General features: G+C 40.8%; 1 protein-coding gene across 5 annotated transcripts in view; it reads right to left on the reverse strand.

Annotated features, from left to right (window-relative positions):
• Window positions 1–534: 534 nt before the first annotated feature.
• Window positions 535–24,929, reverse strand: part of ZFP82 (ZFP82 zinc finger protein) — a 90,429-nt gene continuing 66,034 nt past the window's right edge. For 2 of the 5 annotated variants that reach the window (XM_045378840.3, XM_005588953.5), the window contains exons 2-5: window positions 18,284–18,370; window positions 16,360–16,486; window positions 13,697–13,789; window positions 535–2,678 (exon numbers count right to left, since the gene is read on the reverse strand). In XM_045378840.3, the coding sequence (XP_045234775.1) occupies window positions 1,309–2,678; window positions 13,697–13,789; window positions 16,360–16,486; window positions 18,284–18,292 (1,599 nt within the window). In that variant the 5' untranslated portion in view covers window positions 18,293–18,370 and the 3' untranslated portion in view covers window positions 535–1,308. Of the gene's footprint in view, window positions 2,679–8,926; window positions 9,053–13,696; window positions 13,790–16,359; window positions 16,487–18,283; window positions 18,371–24,536; window positions 24,704–24,929 lie in introns of those variants that run through there. The other 3 variants (XM_065536499.2, XM_065536500.2, XM_045378841.3) reach the window with 3 other exon arrangements.

Raw genomic sequence — 24,929 nt, forward strand, 5'->3', positions numbered from 1 at the left:
TCAATTTTTAATATTGACTGGGGCCAGAGAAAGCTGATTGTAGATTTTTTTTTTTTTTTTTTGAGATAGGGTCTTGCTGTGTGACTCAAGCTTGAGTGCAGTGGTACAATCACAGCTCACTGAAGCCTCAACTCTTGGGTTCAAGTGATCCTCCCACCTCAGCCTCCCAAGTAGCTAGGACTACAGGCATGCACCACCATGCCCAGCTAATTTTTAAAGTTTTTTTGGTAGAGAAAGGGTCTCACGATGTTGCCCAGACTGGTCTCGAACTTCTGGCCTCAAGCAGTCCTCCTTACTTGGCCTCCCAAAGTGCTGGATTTACAGGCATGGGCCACCTCACCTGGTCTAGGATATCTGTTTTTTAATGAACAAATTGGAAAGGAATTCCTTACTTTCAATATTTTAATGAGAGTAAGATATCTCAAGTTCAATGAAGGATAAATGTTGGTAGAAGGCATTTCTATATTCATTATGCCCATAGCCTTTAGTATGATTTATCTACAAAGAAATATTAAATATGATAATAAAAGAAAGTTTAGTGGCTTAAAATGACAACCATTTTATTATATCTCATGTTTTTGTGGGTCAGAAATTTGGGCAGGGGCTCAGCTGGTCAATTCTTCCATTCTACATGGCATCAGTTGATGTTACCAAGTCACTCAGTGGCATTTAGCTGGTGGCTGGTCTGGTGGATCCAAAATTTCACTCAAATGTCTGGTATCTTGGCAGATGTCAAGAAGACAGGGTTCAGCAGGTGCCTCTCCCTCTCTATGTAGTTTCAGGGCCTCTTCATGTGGTCTCTTCAGCACAGTAGCCAGACTCTGTAACATGACAGTTCTCTCATTTCATGAGATGAAGTAACTCTACCAGTAAAGTCTGAGTCAAGAAACCAGCACAGCAGTACATCTACCATATTCTACGGGGCGAAGCAGTCACAGAGTCTGCCTATATACAACAGAGGGATGTAAATTCCACCTCTTGATTGAAAGAGTGTCAAATTGCTGCACTCTTATATGACCATTTCATAAATTAAAAAATTAAAGCACACAGCAGTTAAGCTTCTTGTCCAGTATGACACAAAGTGATGGGATAGGGATGACGGTATCTTTCTCATTCTTATAACAGGATTCGTTTTTAGAACAAATGTGCTGAAGTTTCAGGTTTGAGTGATGACGGAATACAATACATGATCACACTCTTTTAATGGTATAAAATCTCTAATGCCAAGTCAGTTGCATGTATGGAGCAAAAGAGATTAATTACTACATTCATAGAATGTTCTATTACACAGAAGTTGAAAAGACTTTCTTAGATTTTTACATTATGAATTTTCAGATGATGAGTAAGGTGTGAATGTTGCCTAAAGGCCTTCTTACATTCCTTGCATTCATAGGGTTTCTCACCAGAATGAATTCTCAGATGTTGAATAAGGGATGAATTAAGCCTAAAGGCCTTCCTACACTCCTTACACTCAAAGGGTTTTTCACCAGTATGAATGCTCTGATGTAGAGTAAGTTTTTGGCGCAATCTAAAGGCCTTGCCACATTCCTTACATTTATAGGGTTTCTCACCAATATGAATACTCTGATGCTGTGTGAGCTGTGAAAGTAGTCTAAAGGCCTTCCCGCATTCCTTACAGTCATAGGGCTTAACACCAATATGAATACTCTGATGTGAAATAAGTTGTGAGTAGCGACTAAAGGCTTTCCAGCATTCCTTACATTCATAAGGTTTTTCACCAGTATGAATTCTGTGATGGAGAATAAGATGATAACCACGGCTGAAGGTCTTCCCACATTCCTTACATTCATAGGGCTTCTCACCAGTGTGAATTCTCTGATGCAGTGTTAGCTGTTGCCGCACTCTAAAGGCCTTTCCACATTCCTTACATTCATAGGGTTTCTCACCAGTATGAAGTTTGTGATGTACTCTAAGACCAGAGCCACACAAAAACGCCTTCCCACATTCTTTGCACTCATAGAGCCTGTCAGCACTATTAAGCTTCTGATGCCGAGTCAGGTGTGCATACTGTCTAAAGGCCTTTCCACACTCTTTACACACATAGGGTTTCTCACCAGTATGAATCCTCTGATGCAGAGTAAGTTGTCCTCGTACCCTAAAAGCCTTCCCACATTCTTTACATTCATAGGGCTTCTCACCAATATGCATTTTCTGATGTACTCTAAGATCTGCACCACATATGAAAGCTTCCCCACATTCCTTACATTCATAGAGTTTTTCACCAGAATGAAGTCTCTGATGTCGAGTAAGGTGTGCAGTCTGTCTGAAGGCCATCCCACACTCCTTACATTCATAGGGTTTTTCACCAGTATGAATTCTGTGATGAAAAGTAAGCTGTTGGCGCACTCTGAACGCCTTCCCACATTCCTTACATTCATAGGGTTTATCGACAAAATGAAGTCTCTGATGTGAAGTAACAGATGTGCGTTTCTGGTAAGAGGACACCTTTTCAGATGGCATTTTCACACTACTGAAGTATCCTTCTTGAGGTCTCTCCTGTCCTTCCATTTTTCCTGTGGATTCCCAATCATGTTTTAAAATGAGACCCTTAAGGCCATGGTTTTTAATTCTTTCCATTATCTTCCACGGGGATAAATTTATTTCATAAATGTCATTTTCTAAAGATAACTTCTTGGTTTCATACTTGGTCTCCAAATCTAAAATGAAACAAGAAAGCAAACACATGCTGTTTTCTTTCACTAAAAGAAGCAACATTTCTAATGTAGAAATAAAAGACAACAAAAGTAATCCTCAACCAAACTCTAAAATTGGTTATACAATTTGGAAGAAAAAAAAAAGCCAAAGGGAACATCAGGAAAAATGAGAGTTCATACCATATAGCAAGATTGGTGATTAAATAAACATTTTAAGTCAGTGGTTCTCATACTGAGGTGTGGATCACAATCACCACGTAGCTGGTTACTAACACTGAAGTTTAGACACCACCCAAACCACCTGGATCAGACTCTGCAGTCCTGGAAGGATATTTAATATTCTCTACACGACAATTTTGATGAAGATGAGAGGTTGAGAATCTATACCTACATTTTTTTCATCTTTCGTCATTCTTAGAATCCACTCAATCTCACTGTGGTTAAGAAGGCTTACCTACATCATATGATCTCAACCCAGTATCCCCTTTACTGCTCCCTGGAGAGGTCTCCTTGTAGACCTCACATGTCCTAACTTACTTCCATCTCTTAGGACTCTTCACAGTCTGTTCCATCTCCCACAAATCTCCTGACTGGGCTCTTTGCATCGCTGGCTCCTTTCATCCTGAGATCTTAGAGTAAAAGTCATTTCCTTTAAGGTTGACCCTATTGATAGTACCTAAATCCATGTTGCTATTCTCTATTCCTTGCCTTTATAATAGCTCTCAATTTAAAAATTATATACTTATTAACTTCTCCAATTGTCATACTGTTTATTCTTACCTATAAATCTCCTCAAGGACAGAAACAATCCCTAGTTAACTCTACATTAAGTAATAAATGCTAAGCATATAATAGGTTTTACTTATTTAATTCCCATAGCTATATACTTGTTCTAAATGTATCTCTCTGCCTCTAGTCTCTCATGCCTTACTACAATGATTAAATATTCTCTTTATTCATCCAAGGTAGCCCAGCTAAATACAAGAATGGAAATAGGTGGCTATATATTCCTACGCATCCGCCACCGCTTATGCCCTTACCTATGCAGTACACTGCCCATTTGCTCCTTCACATAGCTATGGGTAACTTTTTCTTTGTCTCTACACCATAGCAAAGGTATTGAGGAGTTCTACCTACTCAATCTCTCCTTCAACTTATTCTCTTACTCATTCATTTGCCAAATGTTCAACTGGTTTTGTTCTTTCCTCCCATTGCTCAAGTTTTGTCCTTTCCATTCCCTCATAGTCAAGGCCATTCCTGTACTTTTAGGAAATGTGTATCAGTGATTTTTTAGACAGGAAAACACATCTGTATCTTATTGAAGTTCTTATGAAATTCATGGCACAAAAAGATAGGATATGCTTGTAACTCAGTAATGTGGACAAAAGTAATGTGCATGTTCAAATGCTGCAGTCATCTGAATGTGAAGGACTTGCTAAGAAACGTCACATCAGATGTAGGCCAGAGGATAGCAAGCCAGCAACAGGAACAGCCAGAGGAAAATCTACGTGCTGAATGAGTTGTGTATGAGAGAGAAACAGGATGAGGTTTTCAATTATGGCAATGTGGTCTCTATTAAAAAGTTGAAATCTAGAAACACAACTAGGAGTTAGCCAAAAAAAAAAAAAAAACAAAAGTTGAAATCATATAGACATTTTCTACTAAAACTAGAAATTAATAACAAAATTTAAAAAACTAAAACTAAAATCTACCTGAAAATTCAAAAGTCTATATTAAATAACTCTTAGGTCCACAGGAAAATAAGATCTGAAACAGTATTTTTGTTTTTGTTTGTTTGTTTTTTGAGATGGAGTCTCCCTCTGTCACCCAGGCTGGAATGCAGTGGTGTGACCTCGGCTCACTCACTGCAGCCTCTCCCTCCTGGGCTCAAGTGATTCTCCTGCCTCAGCCTCCCGAGTAGCTGGGATTACAGACGTGTACCACCACACCTGGCTTTTTTTTTTTTTTTTTTTTTTTTGGTATTTTGTATTTTTAGTAGAGACAGGGTTTCACCATGTTGACCAGGCTGGTCTCAAACTCCTGACTGATCCTCCCGCCTCCGCCTCCCAAAGTGCTGGGATTACAGGCATGAGCCAGGGCACCTGGCTGTATTTTAGTTTTTTTGAAAGTCATGGGAGGCCAGGTGCGGTGGCTCACACCTGTAATCCCAGTACTTTAGGAGGCTAAGGCAGGAGGATTTCTTCAGCCCAGGAGTTTGAGACCAGTCAGGGCAACATGGCAAGACCTCATCTCTAAAAAAAATAAATTAAAAAATTAGCTGGGCGCAGTGGTGTGCTATAGTCCCAGCTACTTGGGAGACTAAGGTAGGAGAAGTGCTTGAGCCCAGGAGGTCAAGGCTGCAGTGAGCTCTGTCTATGCCACTGCACTCTAGGTTGGGTGACAGAGCAAGACTCTGTTTCTTTAAAAATAATAATAATAATAATAATAAAGTCTACATTTTGAAAACTTTCATATAAGTATCTATAAAATATAACCATAGTGCTTATAAGAAAATTTAAAAACTAAAACACAGCAAAAGTGAAAAACATCATTAAAAGTCTCACTCAAAAAAAGAAAATAAAATTAAGCTGAAGCAAAGCAGAAGAAAAATATTAACCGATATAAAAGCAGAATCAGAATACAGAAATAGAAGTAATAAAGCATAAACAAATTTTTTTTTTTGAGATGGAGTTTTGCTCTTGTTGCCCAGGCTGGGGTGCAGTGGCCTGATCTTGGATTGCTGCAACCTCCACCTCCCGGTTCAAGCGATCCTCCTGCCTCAGTCTTCGGAGTAGCTGGGATTACAGGCACGTGCCGCCATGCCCAGCTAGTTTTTTGCGTTGTTAGTAGAGATGGGTTTCATCATGTTGGCCAGGCTGGTCAAAAACTCGACCTCAGGTGATCCACCCGTCTTGGCCTCCCAAAGTGCAGGGATTACAGGTGTCAGCCACTGCGCCTGGCCTCATAAACCAGTTTTTTAATCAACAAAATATAAACCGTGGTTAAGATATTGAAAACAGCAAGAAAGTACAGACATAGAAATAAGAACAAAGTAAAAATGATCATGAATACAGAGGACAGATGACTATGCTAATAAATTTGAAAACATAGCTAAAATGGATAATTTGTTGTTGTTTTTTTTTTGTTTTTTGGTTTTTGGTTTTTGAACGGAGTCTCAGTCTGTCACCCAGGCTAGAGTTCAGTGGCGTGATCTCTGTTCACTGCAACCTCCACCTCTGCCTGCCGACCCCCACCCCACCCCACTGCCTTCAAACAATTCTGCTGCCTCAGCCTCTCAAGTAGCTGCGATTACAAGCGCATGCCACCGCACCCGGCTAATTTTTGTATTTTTAGTAGAGACGGGGTTTCACCATCTTAGCCAGGCTGGTCTTGAACTCTTGACCTCATGATCTACCCACCTCAGCTTCCCAAAGTGCTGGGATTACAGGCATGAACCACCGTGCCCAGCTTAAAATGTATAATTTTTTAGAAAAATATAATTTATCAAAACTGACCATGGAAGAGACAGATATTAATAAAATGTTTATATAGATCAATTCCCATAGAGCAAATAGAGAATGTGGTGAGACTTACCATCCCTTTTGTCAAAAATAAAGCTTTACAACTTACTTAAGCTTAAAGACAGGCTATCAAAATTCTTTTTCAACTAAGAATTATCAGGACTTCCAAACTGTTTTCATAAAGTGATACTGAAATAAAGATCGCTCACAAAAAGAAAACTACACACTAATTTTCTAAACACTGAAGAAAAAATTCTAAATATTTAATAAAACAGCACACTGAAAGACCCAAGGGGTGTTTATTACAAGAACGTTTTAGGCCGGGCGCAGTGGCTCACACCTGTAATCCCAACACTTTGGGAGGCCAAGGTGGGTGGATCACGAGGTCAGGAGTTCGAGACCTGCCTGGCCAATATGGTGAAACCCTGTCTCTATTAAAAATACAAAAGTTAGCAGGTTGTGGTGGCGCACGCTTGTAGTCCCAGCTACTTGAGAGGAGCTGAGTCCCAGCTACCCGGAGCTACTTGGGAGAAGAATCGCTTGAACCCAGGAGGCAGAGGTTGCAGTGAGCCAAGATCGTGCCACTGCACTCCAGCCTGGGCAACAAAAGCGAAACTCCGTCTCAAAAAAAAAAAAACGAAGAAGAAGAATGTTTTAATGGTTCAATATGGGGAAATCTATTAAGACAATTCAACATATCAACACAATGAAGGAGAAAAAAAAATCACACAATCAATTCCATAGATGCTGAAAAGGTAACTAAAAAAAGACCAGAACTGTTCCTGAATTTGTTTTCCCAAGAAACAGCGTCTCCCTCTGTCACCCAGGCTGGAGTGCAGCAGTGCAATTACAGCTCACTGCCGCCTCTAACTCGTGGGCTCAAGCAATCCTCCCGCCTCATGTTCCTGATTTTTTTAAAAGAGCTCAATGAAACAGTAATGATACTTCCCTAAATGATAAAGTATATATTATCTTACCAAAAAGGCAGTTTGCCTAACATTACCACTACTATTAATGATGTAGTATTAGAGTTATTAGTCAACACAATTTAAAAATCAGGAAAAAAAATCAGAGATAGAAGAATTACAGGTAAAACTCTATTTCCAAAGGATATGCCTGTCTAATTGGAAAACTCAAAGGTTTAAATATTATAAATGGCAACAAAATTTAGAAAGAAAATGTATAAAGTCAAAAAAATTTGATTTTATATCAAAATCAAAATACAAACAACAATAACCTTTGAATATACATTTAACAATAAAATATGAAGGGAAAGATCTCATTCATAATACTTACAAAAATTTAAAATATATGGATAACCTTTATGAGGAAAACTTTGAAACACTCACGAAGTATTTAGCATTGGGTATACTGAAGAAATCATACACCAAATCACAAGGAAGAGATTCCTGCACAGAAGCTAAGGGTGTCCCACCAAGGGTGGTCATATTAAGAAGTTGCTGAGCAAGAAGCAGGGATGGAGACAGTGGCAAAACACAGGGTAACTGCTGTGTTCAAAGTGGTCAGATATACTTAACCCTCAGGTTACCTCTCCAAGGCCAGACAGCAATTACTACTGTTCACCTCCAGAGGAGGCAACAGACAAGGGGTTAGGGTATCAGAGACAGGTCAGTGGCTGGTCATGTCCTGGGGATACAGCCACAGTCACAGGCCCAGGTGACAAAGCACCCCACCTCACAAGAGGCAACTATGCTTGTTCCAAACAAGTTTAGGTGCGTTTCACTTTTTTCCTGAAAGTATCTAATTTAATAAACGTTAAATAAATTCATGAGTGTAAACTCACGAATAACAATGAGGAAACAGCTGATTCTATGAAAACAAAATTGAACACTTCAGAAAACTGATGATAAATACAGATTGCTAAAAATCTCAGCTGTTGAAAATTAAGTGTAGGAAATACAATAGTAAAAAGTGAAAGAAAACATAACAATCAAGAAGTATTCTGTACTCATACTGCAAGTTTGATTCCTATTCTACTTTAAAAATAAATAAAACTGGGCCGGGTGCGGTGGCTCAAGCCTGTAATCCCAGCACTTTGGGAGGCCGAGATGGGCAGATCACGAGGTCAGGAGATCGAGACCATCCTGGCTAACACGGTGAAACCCCGTCTCTACTAAAAATACAAAAAACTAGCCGGGCGAGGTGGTGGGCGCCTGTAGTCCCAGCTACTCGGGAGGCTGAGGCAGGAGAATGGCGTAAACCCAGGAGGCGGAGCTTGCAGTGAGCTGAGATCCGGCCACTGCACACTCCAGCCTGGGCGACAAGCGAGACTCCGTCTCAAAAAAAATAAAAAAAAAATAATAATAAAATAAATAAATAAAACTGGAAATAATAGACTTTGTATTATGTGTGTGATTTAGATGAAAAATGAAATACAATGAGACAATGGAAAGGAAGACTTGGACACTATCAAAAATACTGGCAAACAGACATACATTTGAATGTTCTAAGTTAAAATAATACTTTCATGGTATGTACATAAAATATATGACCCATTTTTTTTTAATGACTAACAGATCTATTACCAGTCCCAAATCTGTTGGATCAAAGGATTTCTAGTCTATTAAACACTTCTGATGAGAATGTAGAAAAGTCCTTTTTTTGATCAGGTAAAAATATATAAATATAAAAAATCATAAATGTGATTCCTCTTTGCAGAGAACCACCTTTAATTAAACAGAAAATGTCATATAAATCACTTAGACTTACTCTATTTGGGCACTGTATCGACCATCTTACTTTGTTGAAACAAGAAGTCTGGGATACAAAAGATTTGGTTCCAAGGAAGTCCTATTTGCATTTCAACACAGGGACAATGCACAAAGATGTGAAAATAATAAAACCTGACATCTAAGGAACTGTACTTCGGAGAACCAATTTTAATCACATCCTGAATAAGCCCATACTGAATGCTAATAATATTCCATTGATGCTCTCACATTCTATTGATCTTTCTTATTTCACTGAGAAAACAGCAACAGAAGAATAAGCTGTCTTCTCTCCACCATCCTGACCAACCTACCTGCACACGTAACTACACTGTTTTCCCTTTTATTCCCCTTACTCACTGGATCCTTTCCCACTCCAGTCTTGAAGACATTGCTCCAACAATTATGCCCTTTCTCTACTGTATTGATTTCCTCCACCCATAGAATCATTCCCATGAGCACACAAACATGCCCTCATGTCATAAAATACACTGCTTTTTAACCCATATCCCCAGTGTAACTGCCAACCCTATTTCCCAGCTTCCCTTCATACATAATTCCTCCAAAGAGTTGTCTTATATTCATTCTCATTACTGCCTCACCAACCCTTCTCTCATCAAGTCACTCCACTTGGGCTTTCATCCTGACTCCACTGAAATCTTTCTTGACAAGCTCACCAGGATTCTCCATCTTGCTAGAACCTGGGGTCAATTCTCAGTCCTCATTCTCTACTCCCTCCATGGTGAAACATTTACTTTATTTTTATTTTATCTCAATGGCTGCTCCTTTTTTCTCTTTTGTTGTCCCTCTTTCCCTCTTTCAAAGGTCTACATGGTAGAGTGACCCATGAGTCAGTTCTCAGGCTGCTTCTTCTCCTTATCTGCTTTATTTCACCTGCCTGCCTTCCCTAGTTGGTCACATCCAGACCCATGAATGTAAATTCCAACCATCAAGAGAGCCAAACATAAACCAGGCTGTAATCTCTCCAAGTTCCGGGTGTACATATTCAACTGCCTACGCAACATCTCAAACTGGACAGATACTAATCATATCAAATTTAAAATATCTTAAACAGAAATTCTTAGTGTCAACTTTCCAACTTGCTCTTCCTATCTTCCCACTTCAGTAAATTCTGCTTCTATTAACCCAATTGTTTAAGCCAACACCCATTTCTTCTCCTTTTATATCACTCCTTCCCACTTAGTTCACTTATAATCCTATCAGCATGTTCTTTTGACAGTGCCTTCAAACACATCATGAGCCTAACAGCTTCCTACTACTTCCTAACAATGCCATTCTTATCCAAACCACCACCCTGTCTAACTCAACAACTGAAACTGCCTCCATATCAGTGCTTCCTGCTTTTGCACTCAACTGGAGAAATCATTTTAGAATACAAGCAGCCTGTGGCTTTCAATTTCTCTTAGTGATTACATTACCAGGTCCTTGCCTAACTCTGATCTCATCTTGTTACTTTCCCTTTCCCTGCTCTGACCATAATGGCCGTCTTTGTTATTCCTCAGACAAGCAAGGCTAACGCCCCACTCAGACCTTTTCTATCAGCTCATAATGCCCTTTTCCCAGAAAATGACATGTCTTGAGCCCTTACTTCATGTCTTTTTTCAAATATCACCTTAAGAAAGTCATTTGTCCACTTTTCTGAAGGCATGTTATTTATAGTTTAATCAAACTTTCTTAAAGGAAGAATAGAAAAGAAAGAAAAAAAAATACATGGTCTTGTTTAAGGTGTCTAACTCTGAGCCAACAGTTATTATTTTGGCAAAATGCTTCCTGACTAAATGGATATTATCTTATTCACTTGGAACCTCTGCATTACATTTTGAGTATTAATAATTGTAGATGTCACTTAATTACCTGAATGTGAATTTTAAAATAGATTAGGGGGCTGGGCACGGTGGTTCACGCCTGTAATCCCAGCACTTTGGGAGGCCGAGGCAGGCAGATCACAGGGTCAGGAGACAGACACCATCCTGGCTAACATGGTGAAATCCCGTCTCTACTAAAAATACAAAAAATTTAGCCGGGCGTGGTGGCAGGCGCCTGTAGTCCCAGCTACTCGGGAGGCTGAGGCAGGAGAATGGTGTGAACCCGGGAGGTGGAGCTTGCAGTGAGCTAAGATCACGCCACTGCACTCCAGCCTGGGCAAAAGAGCGAGACTCCGTCTCAAAAAAAATAAATAAAATAAAATAAAATAAAATTTAAATTTAAAAATAAGATTAGAGATTAGAGGGAAAAAGCATGTTTTTCTTTCTTTTGGTAGAAGGTTAAGTCGGAAGATAGAACATTACAAACAGTGTAGGCACTGAAATGGCCCTACGGTTATAAAATAAGAACTAGTACCCTAAAATAAGTGTCCTCATCCAGACCTGAATATACAGAGAAGAAAATACAAAATTACAACATATGTCTCTGTATAAAAACATTTTGAAAGCCTTTTGTGGCTGGGTGCGGTGGCTCTCACCTGTAATTCCAGCACTTTGGGAGGCCAAGATGGGCGGATCATGAGGTCAGGAGTTCGAAACCAGCCTGACCAACATGGTTAAACCCCATCTCTACTATAAAAATTAGCCAGGCATAGCCAGGTGCGGTGGCTCACGCCTGGAATCCCAGAACACAAGGTCAGGAGATCGAGACCAACCTGGCTAATGTGGTGAAATCCTGACTCTACTAAAAAAAAATACAAAAACTTAGCTGGGCATGGTGGCGGGCGCCTGTAGTCCCAGCTTCTCGGGAGGCTGAGGCAGGAGGAATGGCGAGAAACTGGGAGGTGGAACTTGCAGTGAGCCGAGATTGCACCACTGCACTATAGCCTGGGCAACAGAGCGAGACTCCATCTCAAAAAAAAAACAAAACAAAAACATTTGAAACAAGAGCTGCAAAGAGAGATGAAAACAGCACCTAGACAAGGTAAATGAAAGATAATGAGATCATTCTCTCTAGAGTCTACTATATCCATATTTCTTCTTAATGTGAAGATAGATAGATACATAGATGGAAAAAGCAAGTAAGAATGATATTCTGTGATCTAGAAGCTATCTTCTAGAATAATTCATATGAAACTTTAGTTGCTGATAACACACATATGATTATAATATCAAGCATACCGTTTTTGTAGTCTTTTATTTTCCTTTAATAATTTAAGAGAAAAGATGGGGGGAAAAAGGCTTCTCTGATAACTAAAATAATCTTCCCATAGCACATCTCCATCCCCTTACTCTGCATACTTTTCGTTATAGCACTCTCATTACCTGACATTGTATTTCCTATTTATTTATAGGTATTACGTTTTTCTTATTACAAGGTAAATTCGGTGGGAATAGAAACTTGACTGGTTGTTTACTACTGTACTCCGAGGCCACCTATCTATTTATTAAAGACCGAAGTAAAAGTCCTAAACCCCGACAGACGGAAGGACCCTCTTTTGGCTAAAGACCCCCAAACTTTAAGTTCCCAGTCATGGCACATGGCGGAACAGAAGGCTGGTCATGACCCATTTGCTTCCAATCCCTTTCACCTTTCTGATCATTAGATTTTCTCAAAAGTCAGCTTGAGAAAATCAAAGGCTGAAAGACCCTTTTGCTTACTTCATCAGAACACTCCCCCACCACTCCACACTCCTGTTTTTATGGTTCCAACATGACAGCTATTCCAGTCCACAGCTTGTTCTTGATAAACAACTTACAGCCTTGGACTGGTTTTGACTGGTCTCCTAAGGATACACAGATCATGGACTTGTGTCCTACATTTACCCTTTTAAAGAATAGGTCCTACTTATAATGCATTTAAATGTTAAATCTCTACCCTAAAATGATCATAGGACTTATGTTAACCTAATATGCATGTGTACAGTCTCCTTCCTGAGTATTCATAGCTCCTCCTGTAGCCTGTTGAACATGTATACTTGGCTAACATTCAGCATATGTTTCTGTCTTACCCTCTACCTCCCTTGAAGTGCCTGTCTCTGGACAGAAACCTAGGCTACACTTCCCAGTCTGTCAGAATAACCACCTTGCAAGCTGCAACCCTTTATGAAAAATAAAACACTCCTTTCCAAATGTATGAACTTTGTCATTCTTCAGCTGACACTATAAATGCAAAAGAGGGGCCGGGCACGGTGGCTCACATCTGTAATCTCAGCACTTTGGGAGGCTGAGGTGGGCAGATCACCTGAGGTCAGGAGTTCAAGACCAGCCTCGCCAACATGGCAAAACCCTGTCTCTACTAACATGGCAAAACCCCGTCTCTACTAAAAATACAAAAATTAGCCAGGCGCGATGGCACATGCCTATAAACCCAGCTACTCGGGAGGCTGAGGCAGGAGAATCGCTGAACCCAGAAGGTGGAGGCTGCAGTGAGCCGAGATCGTGCCATTGCACTCCAGCCTGGCAACAAGAGCAAAATTCCATCTCAGGAAAAAAAAAATGCAAAAGAGGAAAGCAACTGAATCAAAATATACAATGGTTGTCAACAGTGAGCCAAAGAGAGCACCACCCCACCCCTCAGTTCCATCAAAGAGGAGGAAAACTACAGAGAACAATAATAAAAAAGAAGAGTGGTAAATGGGACAAATAAGTGGTTATTTTAGTACCCCCCAACTAAGACCTTAATTTGCTCCCCAGGTTGCAGACCTTTCCTCCTTGGGCCACAGACCTTTCAAGAGGGCTTTCTAAACAACATAAGGATGTGCCTCTTCCCCAACCATCTGGGGCTCCCTGTGGTGATGGCTTCTTCCTGCCCAACTGGCCCTCACCTGGATATTGTCTTCTTCCTTTCCTCACAACTTTCCAAGGCTCTTTTCCTTGTTCCAATAAGGAAATCACATCTGGTTTAGAAATGAAGCATCCTGTTTAGAAGAAAAGGAATATAAGGTACATGAAAATAAAAAATAAATCAAAATTACTTTGATTCAGTCTTGGTTAAATTATATGTCAAAACAGTAATTGATAAGGCAAAACAAAGAAGTGAAAGATGTTTTAAAAACATGTACATTGGCCGGGCGCGGTGGCTCAAGCCTGTAATCCCAGCACTTTGGGAGGCCGAGGCGGGCGGATCACGAGGTCAGGAGATCGAGACCATCCTGGCTAACACGGTGAAACCCCGTCTCTACTAAAAATAAAAAAAGAAATTAGCCGGGCGTGGTGGCGGGCGCCTGTAGTCCCAGCTACTCCGGAGGCTGAGGCAGGAGAATGGCGTGAACCCGGGAGGCGGAGCTTGCAGTGAGCCGAGATCGCGCCACTGCACTCCAGTCTGGGCGACAGAGCGAGACTCCGTCTCAAAAAAAAAAAAACAAAACAAAACAAAAAAAAAAACATGTACATTAAGGTTACACAATAAATAGATATTAGAGAAGGAATGAAAAAATCTTTTCAAAATCTATATTCATATAAGTGTTTCTTCTTCAGAGGCAATAGTGGTTGAGATCACAGACTGCTGGGTGCAAATCCTGTCTGAGCCACATCCCAGTTGTGTGGCCTTGGGCAAGTTACTTCTATGCTACCTTTTCCTTCCCTATAAAATAGGGATAATCATAGTACCTATCTTATATGATTATTGTTAATACTATATTTATATATGTCTGTATCTAAACATTGCCTAGAGTATATACCAAACACTATTCATATTTCATTAGCTATTGGTTATTCTTCTTTTGCTGAGAGGAAAAATAAGCTTCCTACGAGATGTATTATTATTTCTTGGATATTCATTCAAACAATGTTAAATTAAATGTAAAGTTCTTGGATTTTAACAGCTTTACTGCAATATAATTTATGTAACATAAAATCTAACTGTTTTAAGTGTACAATTCAATGATTTTTAGTAAATTTACAGAGTTGTGCAAACATCACCACAATCAACACTTAGAATATTTCCATCATCCCCCAAACATCCCTGCTGGTCACTGGCAGTCAATCCTCATTCCTACTCCCAGCCCCAGACATCCATTGATCTTCTTTTTGTCTCTACAGATTTGCTTTTTCTGGGCATTTTATATAAACAGAATCATATAATATGTAATCTTTTGCATCTGGCTTCTTTCACTTAGCATCGTGTTTTTGATATTCTTGCATGCTATAACATGTATCAGGAGTTTGGTCCTTCAATGAATAGTCTATTGTATGACTGTGCCATATTTTATTTAATTTTTTTTTTTTTTTTTTTTGAGACGGAGTCTCGCTGTGTCGCCCAGGCTGGAGTGCAGTGGCCGGATCTCAGCTCACTGCAAGCTCTGCCTCCCGGGTTTTTATGCCATTCTCCTGCCTCAGCCTCCCGAGTAGCCGGGACTACAGGCGCCCGCCACCTCGCCCGGCTAGTTTTTTGTATTTTTTAGTAGAGACGGGGTTTCACCGTGTTAGCCAGGATGGTCTCAAACTCCTGACCTCGTGATCCGCCCGTCTCGGCCTCCCAAAGTGCTGGGATTACAGGCTTGAGCCACCGCGCCCGGCCGCCATATTTTATTTATCCATTTATTTAGACATTGTGAATAATGCTGCTGTGAATACTTATACATCTTTGTATAGACACATGTTTTTATTTCTCTTGAGTAAACATTTAGGAGAAGAATTACAGGGTCATATCTTTAACATCTTACATTCCCACTGTAATGTATGAGGGTTCCAGTTTTTCCATATACTCACTAATAATTATTTTGTCTTTTGACTAATAATTGTATATATTTATAGGCTACAATGTGATGTTTTGATACATGTTACTGTGAAATTAGCAAATCAGGGTAATCAGCATATCCATCACCTCAAATATTTATTATTTCTTTTCTTTGTAGTGAGGACATTAAAAACACTCTCTTGTAGCCATTTTGAAATATACAATACACATTATTATTAACTATACTCATCTTGCTGTGCAATAAAACACATGAACAAAATTCTTACGTTTTTAATTTTCAATCATAAAAGTAGGTAAAGCTGGTAAAATTGAGTATGTTTATTTATTAATGAAAGGTATGAGTTCTTTTGAATTGTAAATAAATGCTGTCGATCCATTTTGCTACTACATAAATCATATGTATTCTTTTGATAGAGTAAACTCAATAAACAGGATCTAGCTATTTCCCTTACAAATACACCAACAAGCAACAAAACATCTAAAGTAATTCTGAATCCAAACACAAAGTGAAACTTGTTTTCTTTGACACTGGTAAGGCTACAAATCACAAAGATCTCAAACCCAGCCCCTTCGTTATTAAGGAAGGCCCAAGGGCTACTTAAGGATGGGGAGGGTGGATGTGCTTAATGAAAGTGCTCACTTCCAGTGAAATAAAGCTCAAAGTGTTCCCTTTAGAAAGTGGAGCAAAAATTTAGATAGTTTCCTAAAAGATACTCTTGAAATTTCCAGAGGAAAAAGTTGATGTTACAGAGAACAGAGTCTAAATTCCTAAGAAGCAGTTGACCTTACCCAGAGAGACCAAGTTGCTGTAGTTCTCCAACATCACATCTCTGTACAAGTCCTTCTGTTCCAAGTCCAGGTATTCCCACTCTTCCGGAGAGAAGTCTATGGATACATCACTGAACATCACCGATCGCTGAAATGACAAACCACACATTATAAATGAAATGGAAGAAAATGTATTTTAAGATAGAAGGAGAAAAGAGGGAAGAGATACTGCAGGAAGTGGACCATATGGTAAGAAAACAGGCTCGGGCTGGAAGCCTGCAACACAGCGAGTCAGGAAATGAGTGTGCCTGAAGCAAAGTGCCTGGGTTCCTGAAGGATCCTGTTGCTACAGACACAGCCTCTTATACTCCGGCAAATCTTAATCTAGACATGCCTGGGAAAGAAAAAAAAATCAGTTTTCCAATTAAATGAAATACTGTATATAAGCCTTTGCCTACTATGTCTCCCTCATAAATTCCCAAGGAAGGTGAGTTCTTCCACCCCTTTCTCCTTAAATAACAGATTGTTTTTTAAAGCCTCCCTCCATATAATATCTTTATTTTAGAAAAGGATCTAAATGCAATTAGAGAATGTCTTCTAAGTTTGTCCTAGAAGCAGATCATATCATAAGCATTTTTCTAATTATGACTGTTAAAAATTGGTTGTATAGTCTGGGCACCGTGGCTCACGCCTGTAATCCCAGCACTTTCAGAGGCCGAGGTGGGAGGATTACCTGAGGTCGGGAGTTCGAGACTAGCCTGACCAACAGGAGAAACCCTGTCTCTACTAAAAATACAAAATTAGTTGGGCCTGGTGGCACACACCTCTAATCCTAGCTACTCGGGAAGCTAAGGCAGCAGAATCGCTTGAACCCAGGAGGTAGAGGTTTTGGTAAGCCAAGATGGCACCATTGCACTCCAGCCCGGCCAACAAAAGCAAAACTCTGTCTCAAAAAAAAAAAAAAAAAATTGGTTGTATAATAGTCTATACAATGCATATGTGAGATTTAATCATTCTTCTATACTTAGATATTTTGGTTGGACAAAACCTTAAGATCCTCCTCAATTCTGGGAGTCAACATGACTACTTATGTACCTGGATTACCTTCTCACATGCTATCACTTTCCATCCCTCACTGTATGCCTTCCTGATTCCTGAGTTAAAGGATACTGATACAGCATAATCCAGAATCACAAAGATGTCATTCTAGACCAGCACATCCTGTTCAACCAAAAACGGAATCTTGTTCCTGTGTAACTCAGGAATTCCAAGAGAAGATCTCAGATCTCTCTGTATGTAAGACCTAGCCACACCCCTAATCAGTCCTAAAAGCCTCACAGAGCATGAGATCTTATGATATACTGAGGCTGAGGCCAACTAACAGCAACTCTTACCTTTTTGTTTTTTAACTTTTTCTTTTTTTTTAAGAGACAGGGTCTCCCTCTGTCACCCAGGCTGGAGTACAGTGGCACATCCACAGCTTCACTGCAGCCTCGAACTCCTGGGCTCAAGCAATCCTCCCATGTCAACCTCCTGAATGGGTGGGATTACAAGTGCCAGCCACCATGCCCAGCCACGACCCTTATCTTATGTACTTGGAAAACTCAAGTCTGGAAAAGTTCAGTTTTCCTATAAGTGGCTAAATGGGCCCATCCTCTCTTATCAACTCACAAAGACTGGTAAAATATTTAAGAGATTTCATTTTTCCTCCATCGCAGCTTTTAGCAGAAGACTGAGCACATATAGGAGACGCGGAATGATTTGTTCAACAAATACAAGAGCAATGACTAGAATAAAGAGTGTTCATAGGACAAGCATTGTGGTTCACCCGCCACTGGATGTGGAAGAACTGGAAGAAGGTTCTTCCAGTTAGGAAGTTTCAGGATAAAAAAATGGTGACAGGACCTTGACATGATAGTATTCCCAGAAGGAGAAAAAAACTTACAAGGGCCATGGTATAGAAATTCAAGAACTGGTCAGTCCTCCTTGGGGTTTACTTGCCAGGAGAAGCACCGAGTTCACAGAGGCTGATCTAGGGGGAGGAAAACAAGGCCGTGAGATCAGATGGACCTCAGAAATCCCCAAATGACTTGAGTTACTATGATCTTTCCCCTCTCTTCTGATCTCTCCACCACAGCACCCCCAACACACACGTGTGCACACACACACAGACAGAGAGAAATTTGAGGGAGCCTGGACGAGTCTAATCCGTTGCTAATTCCAGGGCTGATAAGGGGCCATATCATCTAAACCATAATCTTCCTCCTTCAAAGTTTCATAGGTCTGTTTAGATTCACGAGACACAAAGAGAGAAATTCATAAAGACCAAGCCTGGCAGCCATTACCACCACAAAATTGCTGCACTGGCAGCCCTGCTTGCAGCCAGAACAACTTTCAAAGTCCTCCTGGCTCATCACTCTCTCTTTCCAGTCAGAATCAGAATCATCCACATTGTCTTCTGGAATGAATTCATTTGTCATTCTCTTTCTTACAACCTAGGCTGAACAGGCATGGACTCATGCTCTTGGTCATTTGACAAGAACGAATGTCTATTTATCAAGAACTCCCGTATGTTGGGTGTTATATGTGTGTGTGTATGTGTGTATATATACATACATATATAAATATATATATATATTTTTTTTTTTTTTTTTCCTTTTTTTTGAGACGGAGTCTCTCTCTTATTGCCCAGGCTGGAGTGCAATGGCACAATCTTGGCTCACTGCAACCTCCAGCTCCTGGGTTCAAGCGATTCTTCTGCCTCAGCCACCCGAGTAGCTAGGACTACAGGCGTGCGCCACCACACCCGGCTAATTCTTGTATTTTTAGTAGAGACGGGGTTTCACCATATTCACCAGGCTGGTCTCGAACTCGTGATCTGCCCACCTTGGCCTCCCAAAGTGCTGGGATTACAGATGTGAGCCACCGCACCTGGCCTGTTTTATATATATTAACTCTATACTCAGGATGGCTCTTTAGCACAATAATTATTCTATCCATGCAATGGATCAGAAATTCACATGAAGAGAAATAAAACCACTTGGGCTGGGTGTGGTGGCTCACGCCTATAATCCCAGCACTTTGGGAGGCCCAGGCAGGTGAATCACCTGAGGTCAGGAGTTCGAGACCAGCCTGACCAACGTGGTAAAACCCTGTCTCTACTAAAAATACAAAAATTAGCTGGGTGTGGTGGCAGACACCTGTAATCCCAGGTGAGGCAGGAAAATTGCTTGGACTTGGTGGGGGCGGAGGTTGCAGTGAGCCGAGACTGCGCCATTGCACTCCAGCCTGGGAGACAGAGCGAGACTCCGTCTTGAGAAAAAAAAAAAGGAAATAAAATCACTTGTAGAAATGCAGTTTATGAGTAGCAAAGCTGCATTTGGAATCATTTATCTAACCACAGAGTCAGCTTTCCTTCAACTCTAGCTCTTTTCTCTGAAACCCAGAATTTCTATTCCAGTGAGAGAAAACTGGCATGTATGATTCACTAAAAATAAAATAAAATAAAAATAACACATCAACTCGCCAACAGGTATCTGGTACTGATGCCCATATTAGTAAGCATGAGAGCAAATGAACATTCTAACCAGTATACTGCAGATTATATAGATTTTAAAGTATGTACGAGCAGCATTTAAACCATACACACTCTTTGATTCAGAAATTCTACTTTGGGGATTAAAAAAATAATTGTACATATGATCAAAGGTATGTGTATGAGTATGTGGATATTGTTCATAATAGAAAAAAGCTGGAAAGAATCTAAATGTCCTTCAATAGAAAACAGGTTAAATAAATCATAAAGCATCCATAGAGTAAAACAAACTGCTGTCATTTAAAAAAATGATGATGTAGCTCTTTTTTTTTTTTTTTTTTTTGAGACAGAGTCTCGCTCTGTTGCCCAGGCTGGAGTGCAGTGGCCGGATCTCAGCTCACTGCAAGCTCCGCCTCCCGGGTCTACGCCATTCTCCTGCCTCAGCCCCCTGAGTAGCTGGGACTACAGGCGCCTGCCACCTCACCCGGCTAGTTTTTTGTATTTTTTTAGTACAGACGGGGTTTCACCGTGTTAGCCAGGCTGGTCTCGATCTCCTGACCGCGTGATCCACCCGTCTTGGCCTCCCAAAGTGCTGGGATTACAGGCTTGAGCCACCACGCCCGGCTGATGATGTAGCTCTTTAACTGGAAAGATGGAAATATATTCAGTACAGTTTGTTGAGTGAAGAATGCAGTAACAGTTGTGAGTGGTATGATCCTGTTAAGGTACAGCAAAAACAGATGTGAAAGAGAGAGAGAGAGAGAGAGAGAGAGCTTATGTGTGTGTGTGTGTGTGTGTATGAATCACTAAATACTAAGTTTTAGAAAATATACAAGGACATATTCTTAGAAAAATAAAATGAACATTATGAGGACATCTGTAAAGTATACATACAAATCAGCACAAAGAAACACTGAGAGGCATCAATAGATAGTGATCTTGATTTTCTTTTTCTTACATTTATTTCATGATTCTACATGACCATATATATATTTGAAATATGGATTTTAACTTTGCATAGTGGAAAACGTTCTTTTTTTTTTTTTTTTTTGAGACGGAGTCTCGCTCTGTCGCCCAGGCTGGAGTGCAGTGGCCGGATCTCAGCTCACTGCAAGCTCTGCCTCCCGGGTTCACGCCATTCTCCTGCCTCAGCCTCCCAAGTAGCTGGGACTACAGACGCCCGCCACCTCGCCCGGCTAGTTTTTTGTATTTTTTAGTAGAGACGGGGTTTCACCGTGTTAGTCAAGATGGTCTCGATCTCCTGACCTCGTGATCCGCCCATCTCGGCCTCCCAAAGTGCTGGGATTACAGGCTTGAGCCACCACGCCCGGCCGGAAAACGTTCTTTAAATAGGTTAGATACTTTTTAAAGTAGTCATCCCTTGAACTTGGAGAAAAAACTCAATATCTTAAAAAACGCTGCTATGTTTTTACTGGTTTTGTTGATTTCAGTTTCCAAAATTTGAACTGACTCCATTATTTCTAAGTGTGTTCATGTATGTTGGAATTCTGCTTACATAAACATGGCTACACATCTTCAATTAATGCCTTGTTTCACTGCTGCTACTTCTCATGACTTCTTGACCAAGCTTTTGTTTTGCTTCTCAAAGAGTTGTTTTAGCCATGAGGCCCTCCTAGGAGTTGCTGAATCTTCTTGTCCTGTTCATTTGCATCAACATCATGAGAATAAAAACTATAAGGCATATGCTTATTCCATAAAATCCATTACCCCATAGGAACCCCATGAGTTTGGTATTATTTGGCCGTGACCTGACAATGCTTGCTATAATCAGCTGTCTCCTTCCCATGACCTCTCAAGCCATGCCATCTGACTTCTTCAATGACCTTTACCTCACCTATCTCAGTCTTATTCTTGCATAGGCTTATCTACCTTGAAAGATAACAAACAACCTGAGGATATCAACCATGTCATTTTGGTCACTGTATTTCCCCTGAGGACTGGCACAGGATCTGGCATATTGTGAGTACTTTATAAATGTCTCATAATTCAACCCAGAAATTCCACTTTTAGGAATTTATCATTAGGAAATATTTATAAAAGTATACAAAGATGTATTGCAAGAGAGTTCATCAAAGAATAGTTTACTGGCTGGGCGCAGTGGCTCACACCTGTAACCAACACTTTGGGAGGCCAAGGCGGGCAGGTCACTTGAGGTCAGCAGTTTGAGACCAGCCTGGCCAACATGATGAAATTCCATCTCTACTAATAATACAAAAATTAGCTTGGCATGGTGGCGGACACCTGTAATCCCAGCTACTTGGGAGGCTGAGGCAGGAGAATCACTTGAACCTGGGAGGCGGAGGTTGCAGTGAGCCGAGATTGCACCATTGCACTTCAGCCTGGGCAACAGAGAGAGATTCCGTCTCAAAAAAAAAAGAATAATTTACGACAACCTGAAATCAAATATCTAACAGTAGGCAACAAGTTGAATAAATGATGTTCCACTATATTATAGCATATTATGCAATTATTATTGATGGCATTGGCCCATATTAATTAAAGAAGGAAGATATTCATGATAAATTACTAGCTATGGGAGTCAGACTAAAAGAACATGTACAATGTTGGGAGGTGGCAGATTCTCATTTATTAAAAATACAGGCTTTGTTGTCAAGATTCAGGATATGAACAGAGCTCTGGGAATTATTAACTGTGAGAATTTGGACACATTAATTTTCAGTGTCTCAGTTTCCTCAGAGATAAATTAAGGAATCAACAGTACCTACCTTATAGGGTTGTTGTGAAGGTTAGGAACATAATACGTAAAGCACTTAAAATGGCTTACTGTAAGCACTAAATTCAGTGAAAAACATTACATACCCCTCATTCCATTATTTTAAAAATTATCTTCGATAATTTTCAATTTAAAAATTTGGTATTTGCTGATAAATTATCTTTAATAATTTTAATAGTAGTCCCTTTCTCTAAAAACTTCTTGAGATTTTTCAGCACTGCTCTTAAAACACTGATAAATGTTAGAACTAGGCTTGAAAACGTAATTCTTTTTTTTTTTTTTGAGACGGAATCTTGCTCTGTCGCCAGGCTGGAATGCAGTGGCACGATCTCGGCTCACTGCAACCTCTGCCTCCCGGATGCAAGCGATTCCCCTGCCTCAGCCTCCCAAGTAACTGGGACTACAGGCACCCGCCACTACGCCCGGCTAATTTTTTTGTATTTTAGTACAGACGGGGTTTCACCATGTTGGCCAGGATGGTCTCGATCTCCTGACCTTGTGATCTGCCTGCCTCGGCCTCCCAAAGTGCTGGGATTACAGGGATGAGCCACTGCGTCTGGCCTATGTAATTCTTCTTAATAATGTTATCAAAAAAGGATTCACAGAAATCAAAAAGTAGAGCAAGGCCCCTGTTGCTTTCCATCCCTAGTAGTTCCAAAGGGAAATCATTCCATATCATAAAACCAGCTCAAGAATTTTGCTTTGATAAGGTATCATATTAAATACTTTTTTTTTTTTTTTTGAGACAGTTTCGCTCCTGTTGCCCAGGCTAGAGTGCAATGGCACGATCTCGGGTCACTGCAACCTCCGCCTCCTGGGTTCGGTTCTCCTGCCTCAGCCTCCCAAGTAGCTGAGATTACAGGCATACGCCACTACGCCCGGCTAATTTTGTAATTTTTTTTTTTTTTTTTTTTTTTTTGAGACGGAGTCTCGCTCTGTCGCCCAGGCTGGAGTGCAGTGGCCGGATCTCGGCTCACTGCAAGCTCTGCCTCCCGGGTTTACGCCATTCTCCTGCCTCAGCCTCCCGAGTAGCTGGGACTACAGGCGCCCGCCACCTCGCCCGGCTAGTTTTTTGTATTTTTTAGTAGAGACGGGGTTTCACCGTGTTAGCCAGGATGGTCTCGATCTCCTGACCTCGTGATCCGCCCGTCTCGGCCTCCCAAAGTGCTGGGATTACAGGCTTGAGCCACTGCGCCCAGCCTTTTTTTTTTTTTTTGAGACGGAGTCTCACTCTGTCGCCCAGGCTGGAGTGCAGTGGTGCGATCTGGGCTCACTGCAACTCTGCCTCCTGGGTTCACACCATTCTCCTGTCTCAGCCTCCCCAGTAGCTGGGACTACAGGTGCCCGCCACCATGCCCAGCTAATTTTTTGTATTTTTTTTAGTAGAGGCGGGGTTTCACTGTGTTAGTCAGGATGGTCTCGACCTCCTGACCTCGTGATCCGCCCGCCTCAGCCTTCCAAAGTGCTGGAATTACAGGCGTGAGTCACCGCGCCCGGCATAATTTTGTATTTTTAGTAGAGACAGGGTTTCACCATGTTGGTCAGGCTGGTCTCGAACTCCCGACCTCAGGTGATCCACCCGCCTTGGCCTCCCAAAGTGCTGGGATTACAGGCGTGAGCCACCACACCCAACCTCTTTTTCGTTTTTCAAACAAAGTGTTGGAGAGTCTTTGTCTCCTTAAATGATCAATTGTTGTGATTCTATTTTGGAAAACAAACACATGTGCACAAGTGCACAGAAAAAAATGGAAAAACAAACATTAGAATAGTAGTATTTATTCTGCACGGTGAGACTACGGGCAACTTAAATTTTAGTATTATAGAGTGAAGATGACTGGGTGGTAGGGGATGGAGAAAATCTTTTCTGAATAGTACTAAAAATAGTTGGCAGCTTAAACCAGGACTTACTTTCTTTTTTTTTTGGAGCCAGAATCTCACTCTGTCACCCAGGCTGGAGTGTAATAGCAGGATCTCGGCTCACCGCAACCTCTGCATCACGGGTTCAAGCAATTCTTCTGCCTCAGCCTCCCTAGTAGCTGGGATTACAGGCATGCGCCACCATGCCCAGCTAATTTCTGTATTTTTAGTAGAGACGGGGTTTCACCATATTGACCAGGCTAGTCTCAAACTCCTGACCTCAGGTGATCTGCCCACCTCAGCCTCCCAAAGTGCTGAGATTACAGGCATGAGCCACTGCGCCCACCCAATTAAACTATTTTCATACAAATAAAATTAAAAACAAGAGTTGTGAAGAGGGAATATCTTTTAGTTGTTAAGAAAATTGTGATTCTATAAGCCTGT

This window comes from Macaca fascicularis, chromosome 19, assembly GCF_037993035.2.
Source record: "Macaca fascicularis isolate 582-1 chromosome 19, T2T-MFA8v1.1".
Lineage (NCBI taxonomy): Eukaryota > Metazoa > Chordata > Mammalia > Primates > Cercopithecidae > Macaca > Macaca fascicularis.